Here is a 14,610-nt window from a genome sequence, read left to right as displayed (position 1 = left end):
GGTAGTGTCCTAGGGCCAACCATCTTCACCTGCTTCATCAGTGATCTTCCCTCTATCATAAGGTCAGAAGTGGGGATGTTTGCTGATGTTTACACAATGTTCAGTACCATGACTCCGCAGATACTGAAGCAGTCCACTTCCTTATGTAGCAAGACCTGGACAACATTCAGGCTTGGGCTGATAAATGGCAAGTAACATTCGAGCTACACAAGTGCCAGGCAGCAACCATTTCCAACAAGAGAGAATCTAACAATCTCCCCTTGACATTCAATAGCATTGCCATCCATGAATTCCCTTATCATCAACATCCTGGGGGCTTATCATTGACCAGAAACTCAACTGGATCAGCCAAATAAATACAGTGGCTACAAGAGCAGGTCAGAGGTTGGGAATTCTGTGGCGAATAACTCACTTTCTGACTTCCCAAAGTCCATCATCTACACAGCACAAGTTAGGGTTGTAATTGAATATTCTCCACATGCCTGAATGAGTGCAGCTCTGACAACACTCAAGAAGCTCTACATCATCCAGAGCAAAGCAGCCTGCTTGATTGGTATCCCTTCTCTCATCTTAAACATTCACTCCCACCACTACCTTTACACAGTGGCAGCAGTGTATGCCAGATACATTATGTATTGTAGCAACTCACTAAGGCTTCCATAACACCTTCCAAACTTGCGATCTCCATTACCTAGAAAGATGAGAACAGCAAATGCATGGAAATACCACCATCTGCAACCTCCCCTCCAAGCTAAACATGATCTTGACTTGGATCTATATTGCCATTCCTTCACTGTCGCTGGGTCAAAATCCTGGAACTCCCTTCCTAACTGTGGGTTTACCTACACTACATGGACTGCAGTGGTTCAAGAAGGCAGATCACCAGCACTTTCTCAAGGGCAATTAGGAATGGATAACAAATGCTGGCCTAGCTAGTGATGTCCACATTCTGAGAAAGAATACATTTTTAAAAATGCCTGTAGTTTGACGGCACCACTTCTGATGGTTTCACGGCAAAGAGTGGGGTGAAATACGTTGTGTGCCAGGCCCCACTTTGTTTCGTATTTTCTTCGCCATGCTGACTTCTGCTTTCCCTGCAGATATGCAAGGAGTTTACATGCATACTAAATCAGATGACAAGTTCTATAATCTTTCTAGACTAAAGCTGAAGAAATACAGCACTTTTGGATCTGAACTGATAATGCCATGCTAGTTGCTCACTGAAACTCAATTACAAAGATTTACAGATTGTCTCTACCATGCCTGTAACTTGTTCTCCCTTACTATAAGCATCAAGTGGTTGCAGTCATCACATCACTGCTCTCACTCACACTAAACAGCACTGCTGGAAGTGGTTAGCAAATTCTGCTACCTTGGGGCCACAGTGACAGACAGAATCTTGACGTGGAACTTGATACATGCATAGGGAAAGCAGCTATCACCTTTGGTCAACTCATGAAACATACATGGAAAAAGCTGACTCTTAGGACTAAGATGCTGGTTTATAAGGACCAAGATGCTGGTTTATAAGGTGGGTGTTGTCAGCACCTTGTTGTACTACTGTGATACAGGGATGATTTACTGCTATCAAGAATACTCAACATTTTTCATTCTTAAAGGCTGCTGCATGTTCTTGGCATCTCATGGAAGGACAAAATCACAAATGCAACAGTCTTCTCAAAGGCAATTCTCCCAAGTATGCTAGTACTTATCAAGCAGAGGCGACTTTGCTGGCTTGGGCATGTTCGCAGGATAGAAGATGGAAGCATTGCCAAGAATATTCTGTATGGTGAGGTAGCTAGAGCCAGAAGATCAGTAAAATGCCCAAAGCTCTACCTGAAGGATGCTGGCAAGCAAAGATTCTAAACATTGATTTTTACACATGGGATACACTAGTCAACAGAAGGAAATAGTGACATTATCTGTGTGCCTGTGTATGCCGCTAAGATGATCAGTGGCTTCACCAGCTTAACAACAGGCGCAATGCCAAAAACAGTACCTTACAATGATACCTAATAACCATCTCACTTGTGGCAGAACCTGCCTCACAGGGATTGGTCTCTAGCCATCAGCAAAAGTGCACCATATGAAACTAGTCCATTACCAATGGATTTGCTGCATATCCATCTGTTTACGAAGATGAAAGAATAGCTACGACTATATAGTGGGAATTTGGGATTAGGACTGCTACTTGTATGGAAGATAAAAACCAACATTATCTAGTTGGGCCAAACAGCTTGGTTTGTGTTAGTACTTCCACCACTAAAGATGGGCAGAGGGAATGTTTTTGCCCCCATTTGTTAGTCTATTTGTCTGTAAATAATGTATCTCAAAAACAAACGGACAAATTACAATGAAACTTAGTACACAGATCGGGTATGGCCCAAGAAAGAACTGATTAGTTTTTGGCGAAGATGTTGATGCGGACCCTGGAATTTTCTTCATTAACATTGGGAGATTAGGCAAATTGACCTTATTCCTTTTAGAAACTTGTGGGTTGTTTTATTTATTCTTTCATGGGATGTGGGCATTGCTGGTAAGGCCAGAATTTGTTGCCCAAACCTAATTGCCCTTTGAAATGAGTACCTCGCCATTCCAATTCAGAGGGCAGTTAAGAGTCAACCACATTGCTGAGGGTCTGGAGTCACATGTAGGTCAGATGGCAGATTTCCTTCCCTTGAGGGATATTAGTGAATCAGATGTGATAGTTTCATGGTCACCATTATTGAGACTAGCTTTATATTCTACATTTTATTAACTGAATTCAAATTCCACCAGCTGCCATGATAGAATTTGAACCCATGTCCTCACAGCATCAGCCTGAGCCTCTTGATTACCAACTCAATGAAATTGCCACTATGCCACTGTTTTTCCATATTGTTGGATATGGATTGGCTTGAAGCTTCCTCAGTGGGATGGAGGCTCTTAATAAAAGTATTTCTTTTTTCAGCTTTGTAGTCACGTTGAATTAAAACAGCATGGTGGAGCGATGTGCACTTCATTTGTAATTTTTATGCAATTCTATGTAATGCAAAATCTAAACCCATAATATTTCTTTAGATTAAATAGGAGAGACAGATTGAATTAGTACATGGTATATTTTGGACACATATCAGGAAATACTTCTTCACAGCGTTACCAACACATTAGACTTCCGGACCGTTCTGGAATCATCTGATACACAACTAGATGGTGAGATGGGGGGGGTGGATTTGGCATCTTTCTGGATGAATTAAAGATAGGTCAAAAGATCCTCTTCAACCATGATTATCTTTTGAGATGTTTAAAACTTGAATTGGAAAGGTGAGAATATCTTTGATTATATTCCTGAATATGATTTCCTATTCTAGCCTCAGTTGATACTAGTTTTGCAATGAGTGACTGATATTGTATACAATTTAGTTAGAAAAAAAAAATCAATGTTTCAATACATCCTAGTTTACAAAAAGGTACTAATTTTATCACAAATACTAAATCAAATATACACCTCCTGAAGGTTTATTACCGATGTAGACAAACTGTAGTGAAATCTGAGGCACTGGGTTCCATTAATAGAACCATTCAATATAAATAAAAGCACACTATTTTGACACTATTTTCTGGTCAGACTGTATCTGTGGCCAGTTTCGATACTCCACAGGGTAGGTGATGTAGTGGCCTTGGAAAAAGGATCAGAGGAAAGCTACAAAAATGACGAGATAAAAACAGAAAAACTGCGGATGCTGGCAATCCAAGACAAAAACAGAATTACGTGGAAAAACTCAGCAGGTCTGGCAGCATTGGCGGAGAAGAAAAAAGTTGACGTTTCGAGTCTCATGACCCTTCAATTGTACTGAGTGAAATGAGGAGAGGGGTGAAATACAAGCTGGTTTAAGGTGGCGGGGGGTGTAGTTGTAGGGACAAGCAAGCAGTGATAGCAGCAGATAGTCAAAAGATGTCACAGACAAAAGAACAAAGAGGTGTTGAAGGTGGTGATATTATCTAAACGAATTTGCTAATTAAGAATGGATGGCAGGACACACAAGGTACAGCTCTAATGGAGGTGGGGTGGAATAAGACTAACCGGGCATAAAAGGTATAGATTTAAAATAATGGAAATAGGTGGGAAAAGAAAAATCTATATAAATTATTGGAAAAAACAAAGGGGAGGGGGAAGAAACGGAAAGGGGGTGGGGATGGAGGAGGGAATTTAAGATCTAAAGTTGTTGAATTCAATATTCAGTCCGGAAGGCTGTAAAGTGCCTAGTTGGAAGAAGAAAAATGATGAAGATGATAAAGTGCCGACCAGGCACTTTACAGCCTTCCGGACTGAATATTGAATTCAACAAATTCAGATCTTGAACTCCCTCCTCCATCCCCACCCCCTTTCCGTTTCTTCCCCCTCTCTTTTGTTTTTTCCAATAATTTATATAGATTTTTCTTTTCCTACCTATTTCCATTATTTTAAATCTATACCTTTTATGCCCGGTTAGTCTTATTCCACCCCACCCCCACTCGAGCTGTACCTTGTGTGTCCTGCCATCCATTCTTAATTAGCACATTCATTTAGATAATATCACCACCTTCAACACATCTTTGTTCTTTTGTCTGTGACATCTTTTGATTATCTGCTCCTATCACTGCTTGCTTGTCCCTACAACCACACACCCGCCCCCACTCCTCTCCCCCCACCGCCCCCCCCAACCCCCAACCTTAAACCAGCTTATATTTCACCTCTCTCCTAATTTCACTCAGTTCTGTTGAAGGGTCATGAGGACTCAAAACGTCAACTTTTTTCTTCTCCGCCGATGCTGCCAGACCTGCTGAGTTTTTCCAGGTAATTATGTTTTTGTTTTACAAGAACGATGCCTAGCTTAAAGATCCTCAGTCACTCAGGGGCAAGAACCTTGGTCTATTTACTTCTGAACAGCATAGACTTAAGAATTGTCCTGATAGAGCTTTATAAAATTATTGAAGGGCTGGATATTGTCCCTATTGATAAATTATTCCAGTTTAGCAAACTGGGGAGGGCCTGGGGCATTAGTTCAAACTGTACAAGAGTAGGAATAGACTGGATGTTAGGTGACTCTTCTTTCCCAGAGAGTAGTGAACTCTTGAATGCATTGCTGGTAAGTGTGGTGGGTGATGACACTCTGTATGCCATCGAGAGGGAGCTGGATCGGTTCCTGCTTGGGACAAAGAATGCATCAAGTTGAAGGCACGTGTCTTTATAGGTAACAATTAGTTCATGTGATCTTCTTGAATGTTTGATCACCTGAAGGGGTTGGAGAGGAATTTGAGAGTATTTTTTCACTAATTAGATTTTTTAATAAATTTCTCCCAGGATATTACATGACTATGGGAATGAGTGTGTGGTGGGTTGAGTGTGGGGTTGGCAGAAAGGAGTAATTAGCTATGAAGGTCGAACTATTGTGGTGTGGGGTAGGTTTGATGGACAAGCTGGTCTTTTTATGCCTGTCATTTTCAAATGTTTGGATACATTCACGTTGGCACCACCTTTCTTCTTACTGTACTGAACGGGAGTCCGTTAAATATTTACACTAGTACAAATGCTTGCTTCTCATATTTAATCCCTGGTTGAGATTAAGATCTCATATTGTCAAATTTGGACAAGTGAAAGACAGCTGATGTGCAATAATGAAAATTAAAACTGCCTCTGAACTTATAATTGTTTAAAATTACATTTGTAGTTATTATATAAAGACAATGTAGTGATATCGTGGAACACTTAGATTTTCCTCGCTTTTGGAATAAATTACAAATTGTTCCACTGGCTGTGGGCAATTAAATTGCACTGGGTGGAAATGGGTGAGCCTTATGATAAGGACCCAGGTACAATCTCTGGTCTGTGTTGATGCATTGAATCAGGGCAGCGGTAAGTGGGTGATAATCACTGGTATCCCATGGGGTGAAGGGTGATAAATAAAACAAGGGCAGAGCTCCTGCTCCAGTGATCACTGCTGGAAATGTACCAGGAAACAGGCTAAAGATCTTCTGGAATAGTCCATGTGACAAATAGCTAAAATGAAGGGTGACAAATATAATGGAAACAACAACATTTAGGAGCTGTACCCTAGGATGAGACAGACTTTTAAGGAAAGGGATAAAATATTGGAAATGGCATTCTCTGCACTGCTAGTGGCAAAAGATAAAAATACTGAAAAGAAAATGAGAACTAGGTCCATTTTAATTGGCACAGACTTACCTCTACCCGTGCCCATTTCCCTCGCCATCGTGCTAAACAGCGCTTACCACAGAAAGGTAATGAGACAAAATATTCCGATGTGATTTGCTGTAAATAAACAAGGTTCATGAAAGTAAATTATGAATTAGTGGTCTTTTGTACATAGTTCAAATCATAAAATGTATCAATTAATATATTGTCCCCACCACTTAGAATTTTCATGATCAAAAAGTTGACACTAACAAAACCTTGAAATGGACGTGACATTACCCTCAAGAAAATTTGTGCCTTGTTATAGAAGAGGCATACTGAATTAATATGTACTGCTCATTTGTTCAAACGTTCTTGTTTCTGCTCAAAATACTCAGTGCCCTCAAAAAGCTGCAAGTATCAACTTTGTAATGGGCAATAACAGAAATTAGTTAGCATAATTTGCCGAATTTAAACCTGGGTGGTTTAAGTGGTGAGGATCATACTACACAGTTGGTCATCTCACTTATGATTGCGTAGCCCAAACTTAACTAGATGCTCTGTGAAACTTCCACAGGATTCATCTGGTTGACATAACAATGTACAAAAGGTATGCTTATTGCAGCACTGCACCACTATGTATTAGAAAATGAGGGTAGATATAATTTAGAATGGGAAAACAATTTTGAGATGAATTTTCAATATCAGTTTGCTTGGGGAGGGAACATGAATCAGGCATCTGCCAAGTGGAAGAGAGAAAACTACCCGGAGGCCTGTATTTCTTTTAAAAAAGTTGCATCTAAATGGTTTAGTGGAGGGGGAGGGAGCTATAGGAACTTTTGTAGATTTAATATAAATAATGGTGGTGGAAATTGGTAGTCAAGGAGCTGGGAAATTTTAGTGGAAGGAGGCAAGTGAGCATTTAAAAAAAAAGGAATTCTTTGATGCTCAGTTATACTGACCAAATGGTCCCAGTTTGATATTGCATCTCTGCTGCTTAGCTGTCAGCTAGGCAAGCAGTTAGGCTGCTACACTTAGCCCCATTCCCTCTGAGCTTCGGTCACAAGCCAACATCTTTGTCTGGCCTTGTAGTGTTCAAAATTTCAAAGCAATTTCTGTAAATTGCCTACTTGTGGGCATCAGAATGAAGTTTGACTGCAATGCTTTCTACAGTCAAATAGCACACCTGACATTTGCTGTTTTTGTTTAATTAACTCAGGGAATATGGACATCGTTGCTAAGGCAGCACTTATTATCCATCCCTAGTTGCTCTCGAGAAGATGGTGGTTAGCTGCCTTCTTGAACCACCGTCTTCTGTATGTTGAAGGTACTCCCACAATGTTGTTGTTAGGTAGGGAGTTCCATGATGTTGGCTGAGCAATGAAGGAATAGCAATTTATTTCCAAGTCAGTGTGGTATGGGACATGAAGAGGAACTTTGGAGATGGTGATGTTCTTGTGCACCTACTGCCCGAGTACTTCTAGGCAGTAGAGGTCACAAAATTGGGAGATATTATTGAAGAAGCCTTGGTGAGTTGCTGCAGCGCATGTCGTGTCATATACTGCAGTACCGAATGTGGAGGGAATTAATATTTAAGGTGATGGATGCCAGTCAAGTGGGCTGCATTTTTCTGAGCGTTGTTAGCGCTGTAGTCATATGGGCTGCTGGTTAAATTAACAAATAGCTTTCAACTGTTCAGATTTCAAAAGTGATTGAGGTAGCCTATATCTGTCAGCTTGGTTCTTTTGGTAGCACACTCATCTCTAATAAAAAGGTCATGGACTCAAGCTCCCCTTCAGACTTGAGCACATAATTTAGTTATTCAATGCATTCTTGAGAGGCTACTGCATTGTTGGGAGTGGTGTCCTTCAGATGAGACAATAAAACTAAGCGCTCACCTGGGTACTCAGAATTCAAAGGGCAGGGATTTTACTGGTGTCCTGGACAATATTTCTTCCCGAACCAAAAACAGAGGTATTTAGTCTTTCATCTATTTTCTATTTGTGGAACCTTGCAGCACACAAACTGGCTACTGTGTTTGCATGCACAATAGTGACTATGTTTGAAAAGCAATCCATTGTTTGTAAAACATGGTCTTCCCAAGAATGTGATGGGATGCTATGTGGAGCTGTGTTTTCTGCTTTCTTTGGGTGGGACAATGAGCATGTGTGATCAATTAGATCCATGTTATTCTGTACTGATATTTTGGAAAAGCAAATCAGTTTAGCTATTCCCAATTCCCTTCCTGAACATAGAGAAGGAATCAGGAAAAGTTGGGGAAGGCACATCATTAAGGGGTCTGTTTCAATTAGTTTTAGTTTAAAAAAATATAAGAAACTTTTTTTTCTATCTAGGTTCTGACTGTCCGATTTCTTTGCTCTGCCCTTATAGCTGGAGCCATGTCCTTATAGCACAAGATGGTTTGAAGCCAAAATATGTGCACTAGTAATTGAATCATTGGTAATGATTAGTTTTTTGTACAAGGAAAAGCAGCATTTGGATGTATTCTGTGCAAATCAGAAAAATTTACTTGATTAAAATTTGATTGTGTAACTAGAGAACACACCATATTGAAACAGGCTCATTGTATTTTATCTGAGTGACCTACTAGATATCTAGCTTAAGCTGTGAATTGATGATATGTTTTTTCTGTGGATTAAGCTGATTTTGCTTGTACTGTATGGTGCTTCATGTAAACTTGTTGAGAAAAAGTGAGGTGGGCCAATCCTGGCCAAGAGACTGGAATGGTTGTTTCACAGTTAAAGTGAAAATGCACTAGACGCTACAGAAATTCAAATTCAAAAACAGAGAACATACAATGAGCAAGTGCGGGATACTATTTATATCCTATGAGCATCTGACCTGATAATGCACAAGTAAAGATGAAGGACCCTTATCGTGGCATGGTCTGCCTGAATCAGTATGTTTCAAACACTGCACAAAATATAAATTACATTATTACTTCTTTCTTTTATCTATAAAATTCAACATGATTAATAATGCAATACACATTTCTGCAAATAGAGAAATCGAAGGAGAGAGCAGGATCCCCACCAAAAGAAATGTGGCTTAAACATATCTGGGACAAATCCCAATTTATAAGGGTGATGTTTGGTATCCACTTAGAACTGAAAAAATACCAAGCACTCAGAACAACCCTGAAAATCTAAGCCAGCTCTTGGGAGAATGCAAACCAGCAAAAATGCCCCATCCCTGGCAAGCAAATCAACCCAATTAATGTTATTGAACAGGAAGGACCACTCTATTCCCTTTCAAAAGGAAACCCCAAGCAGAGACCAAATTGCTTGAACTCAAACTTTCACTCCTCCCAGAAAAGATGCATCAATGCCAAATCATCTTAATGCCTTCATGTATTTCTCCAATGAGCACCATGTAATCAAAGTATCTAACAGGATCATCATAAAGTCATGCAAATTTAGTGATGAATAATGAACCAGAATTAATAAATAATCTAATGACAAGGGAATATCTTGTCAATGGTGACCAATGGAATTTGAAAGGAGGTTTGAGAGGGAGAAGGGAAAGTAACAAACCAAAATTTAAATTTGAATTTACAACTGCCAAGGGATGAAACATGGATTTGTCATCCTAAACTGGGCTGAAGTGTTATAAGGTAAAACTACAAATCATGGGAAGTATTCAAATTAGTATTTGGTTGGAAACAAAAATGCTGCATACTCCTAAAACGGCAAAAGCACTGGTAGTGTAGCTAAACAACCATGGTCAATGAATGATGTAGGAGGCAGCATTAAACTCAAGAAAAGGCTTACACAAATACAAGGGAAAGAAGAAATTCAGCTGAGTAGGAGAGCTATATAAAGTAACCAATAAATGTAAAGAGAGCAATAAAATACAAAAACAATTATAGAAAAATAAAGCTGCAATGATATCAAAGCTAACAGCTTTCTCAAATACATTTGAGAAAGAGTGGAATGTGGATCCAATTAAAACAGAAACAAGTGAGACTACAAGGGACAAAAAAAGAGAAATGGCAGACTAGTTAAATGAGTACCTTGTATCTATTTCCACAGTAGAGAAAGAGGATAAAGTACCAACAGAACAAGGGAATCTAAAAATAAGTCAAGGGGAGGAACCTAATGGATTTAAAAGACAAGTTGTTAAAGATTGGTAATGAGAAAATAATGGAACTTGAGATAAACTTCAGGTCCTGGTGAAATGTCCAAAATAGGTAAGGAAATTGCAGATGCATTAGGCATAATTTTTTCTAGATTCAGGATTTGCCTTTGGATTGCAAAATTGCAAATGTCACTTGACTATTTAAGGGAGGGAGGGAGACAGTTAAGTACAGATAAGTCAGTTTATCAGTTATGGGGAAGTTGCTGGAATCTTTATAAGAGGTAGAGTGACTGAGCATCAAGACAAGTATGAGCTGATCAAAGTGTATCAGCATGGATGTGTGTGTGGTCAGTCATTTCTGACTCATTTACTGACTTTTATGAGGAAATCACTGGTATGGAGGATAAGAGTGTGTCAACGGACATTTTCTATACAGAATTCCAGAGGGCATTTCATAAGTTTGTGCAAAAAGGTTATTGCCAGATTTCAGATTTGGTGGCAAACTTATGACAACTGAGTTGACAATTGGTTTAGAGGTAGATGACAGTAGGGATAAAGGGAACCTTCTGATTGGCAGGATGTGATATGTTCTTCAGCTGCTCCAGTTCCCATGTAACTTCAAGGTAACAGAAAGTGTCCTGTTTGCACCAATTTCCAACCAAATGGTTTCAGATAACGCTAGCTGCCACAGTCCTCAACTCTGGGCCCTTGCCTCTTTTCACCCTAACCATTCCTCCCCCGCCCCTCCCCACTTTTGTTCAGAAGGCTTTGTGTTCCCCAAACTCTCTTCCCACAAGAGCCTCCCTCATCTCTTTCCTTCCTCCTCCAGTTTCCTTGCCTGTTCATAAATACCATCTCCAGTAGTTTCAGGCTCCATCTCTCCTGGTGTACTGAAACTCAAACCATACTCCTCCAAGTATTTAGACAGCATGTTTCTCTTCCCTTCTTCCCTCCCCTTCCTGAGTGATTTTAGACCTCATCTTCCTCCACAGTTCTACAGAGTCTGGGTACCACAGGCTCCATCTGCCATGGAGTGCAGCCAGGCTCTATTCCTCAATGGCCATTCTCATCCACTCAACTCCCAGATAGTCCTTCCCCATTTTATTCCATTAATCCTGCCCATTACTCTACACATGAAGTAACATCTTGCTGCACTGCTTATTTTAAAAAAAATACTTGGAAATTGTGTACATTAGTAACAACATGCAAGATCAGAGCAAGAAACAAAGCCATACAAGAGAAAACAGAGACACAGCAAACAAGAACAATATAGAGGTAACAGAGCGAGGTAGACACTTCAATAAGGAATGGGAGGCAAGGATTAGAAACAGAAAGAATTTTAAATACAAAACACAATGAAAACAAAATATATTCCCAGCTGATTCTAATAAATGTTTAAGGCATTTCTTTCAATTTCATGATATCCAGCATTTATATCAAAGATTTGAATAATACATTCACAGGAGTAACACAGGAATCCTACATTCACATAGATCTGCACAGATTTAAGGGATTAAGAGTGAAACATACCCGGTAGCTAAAATACTGCTCAACTTTTTCCAGTAAGGCATTGAGCTGGGTCCACCCCTTTGAGGGCACTTGACAGTAGATGGTCCCATCAGAACAGACATTTGTAACCACTACATTCAGGTACACGCCATTTTCCTGCAGCATAGGCACATTTTTAAGTTACACTGCAAAAATTCAGCCCACATTTCAAAGTTTCAAGTTCACTTTTGAATTTATATATTCATCTGCATATTTACCAAATGGTTTTGGCGTTCCCGTGGTCATAATGACATTACTTTTCATTTTTGAACTTGATGGCCAATTTAAGTTGGTTAATTATACTCCTCTACAATTCACAGGCTTACATTTCATAAGATACTTTTAAAAAAATCTAACACTTAATGAGAAATGAGTAGTTGAATATTCTGCCAACACACCTAGTAGTTCAATGGGTAAAGCACCAGGTGGTAGAGTCGAAAGGGTGTGGTGTCAGGTTCAGACTTTGATCTGCATATGCTAATCAATTTCTAGAGAATACAGTAAGTCCCTGTTTTATATTGCCCTGTTGTACGTTGTTTTGCTTTAATGTTGTTCATTTAATGGGGCCCATATTCTCATTTTGTGTGCGAGTTTTGTTTTAAAGCCTGATGTAGAGCTGCGTGACTGAATTGGTGCCATTTTGGAGCCATCACTCTTAGTCTCCGACCCTTTCTCTCACTGCTGACCCTCAGGCTTGCAGCCTCTCCTGCTCCCTAGCCCGCCCCCTAGCTGCTGACTCTCCGGCTACCAGCCTCTGTCACTCCCTAACCCACCCTTACCTGCTGACACTCCGGTTCATGGCTTATCTCCTGCAATTCGAAGCTGCTCCTCCTGCCTCTTGCCACTCTTCTCCAGAGCCATAGCCCACAGCAAGAGGGAGGTCAGAAACTGGCAGAGGCCATGAACTGGGTGGTCTGCTGGAACTGGGAGGGTCAGAGAGCGGCAGAGGCCATGAGCCGAGAGGGTCAGTTAGGGATGGTCACAGCTAGGTGGGGGTTTGGAGTCTGTGTCAGGGACTGGAATGTGTGGCAAACAGAATGTTCAAGAAGCAGGATTGGCGGCGAGTGGCACCTAAGTAGAAAGTTAACATATTTCTTTTATAATGAATAACTTTTTAAAAAGAAACTTATTTACGACAATAGGAATTTAGCAATGTAAAGGATTTCAACTTACAGGGTATAATATTTTAATGTTGTTCTTCTGATGAGAAAGATCCTACAGAGCCTAACTACAGCTTTTACATTGGCTTTAATTGTAAAATCTGATTTGTTTAAAGTAGTTTAAATTAAAGTTATACTTCTGCAACTTTAAGTGAGGACTTACTATACACAATTGATATCAGTTTGGCAACAATGGGGAGGGGAGAAGAGTGAGACCAGAGTTTGAGAAGGTGAGGTGGCAAGGGGAAGAGAGTGGGACCAGATGGAGAGGGAGGGTGGGGGAAAAGAGTGAGACCAAATGTCATAATGTTAGGCAAATTTTAAAACCATTCTTTGGCATAAATTCATTTAAACATTCTGAAACAAGATTGAGTATGTTAATTCATTTTAGCACACATCAGTGAAAACAAAAATCACTGCAACTAACAGATATAGGAGGGGAGTGGTTGGAAACCTACATGAAAGCACCAGGTAGGATGTGAGAAAGGCAAACATAGCATAATGGATTGAAAACTGCATTTTGAAACGAATTAAATGAACATTCTGGATTTTGGCTGCACTGGTTCAGATGAAGAATCTTCAATGGATTGCCAACTTGCTGATAAAATGTATCCAGCTACCTTATGATAACCTCAAAGAATTTACCTTCAAATTCAGCTCAAGTGTCTTGTCATGCAAAGCCTTCAAACATGCAGTATTGATGTTAAAATCATCATCTCCTGAAGTGTCATATAGAAGAACAAGTGGGACCTCACTCCTTTCTAAAATTTCCATCAGCAGTATCTTTCCACTGGCCAGAAATTCAAAGGTTTCTAACACACATGGTTCTTTGCAGAATGTTTCAAGACCTAAAACACAAATAACTCCATCTTAAACAACCAGTGTTGCTTACATTCTATAGGTGTCCGCAAACATCTTTACACCAGAAAGGGCTATATCACTCACATTTATACACATTCCATAAGTAAGAATGAAATGTTTCAACCTAACTATTCACTTAGGGGGCACATCCTTAGCCATTTCCCTCCTTCACCATCCTGCTCAAAAATGAAGCAACTCTATTCAATTTACCTTTCACATTAAATCTTGTGTGTGTGCATGTATATGTGTAGCGCTCAGGGAGAAAGGATAGATAAAGAAAAATATATTTCTTCCAAGCAAACATAAAAATCAGTGCCAAAAGAGCCAAGCTGCCAGATTATCCTCTAATCTTAACATTCATATTAGTTCCTGCTGATCTAACCAATTATAAAAATGCAGCCGTTTCATATAATAGCACTTGACTATAGGTTAAGTATACGACAAATTCCCAATGCCAAAATTTGCTGAAGCATGAGTTTTCAGGTTTAGTAGAATCACTAACAATGACAATGGCTTGGAGTTGCCACTGTTTGTTAAAATGTGTAGCATATGAAGGTGCTGATTACTTACATGTCTAAGGATGTTCAAATTGATAGGTATTTTCAGATTTAGAGAAAACATGACAACTTCTTGTGTAACTATACGATGCAAAAAAAAAGCTAATACCTTGAGTTTTAACCTTAATATGATGTGCAGAATTTTCTGTATGATCTGCAAGCATCTGAAATGATCAAGCTTACATTGAACTGCTAATTTTGTGAGGGGTTGTTATAGGTTTTTCCAGTTGTC

At 39.7% G+C, this 14,610-nt stretch overlaps 1 protein-coding gene across 5 annotated transcripts in view; it reads right to left on the bottom strand.

The window, feature by feature from the left end:
• Positions 1-14,610, bottom strand: part of LOC121277367 (tudor domain-containing protein 7-like) — a 150,207-nt gene that overhangs the window by 20,962 nt on the left and 114,635 nt on the right. For 4 of the 5 annotated variants that reach the window (XM_041186749.1, XM_041186750.1, XM_041186751.1 and 1 more), the window contains exons 10-13: positions 13,606-13,808; positions 11,783-11,917; positions 9,017-9,088; positions 6,206-6,292 (exon numbers count right to left, since the gene is read on the bottom strand). In XM_041186749.1, the coding sequence (XP_041042683.1) occupies positions 6,206-6,292; positions 9,017-9,088; positions 11,783-11,917; positions 13,606-13,808 (497 nt within the window). The remainder of the gene's footprint in view (positions 1-6,205; positions 6,293-9,016; positions 9,089-11,782; positions 11,918-13,605; positions 13,809-14,610) is intronic. The other variant, XM_041186752.1, reaches the window with a different exon arrangement.

The sequence above is a fragment of the Carcharodon carcharias genome, chromosome 4, assembly GCF_017639515.1.
Source record: "Carcharodon carcharias isolate sCarCar2 chromosome 4, sCarCar2.pri, whole genome shotgun sequence".
NCBI classification, from domain to species: Eukaryota; Metazoa; Chordata; class Chondrichthyes; order Lamniformes; family Lamnidae; genus Carcharodon; species Carcharodon carcharias.
The sequence above is the reverse complement of the archived record's forward strand: the minus strand, read 5'-3'. Positions and strand labels throughout refer to the sequence as shown.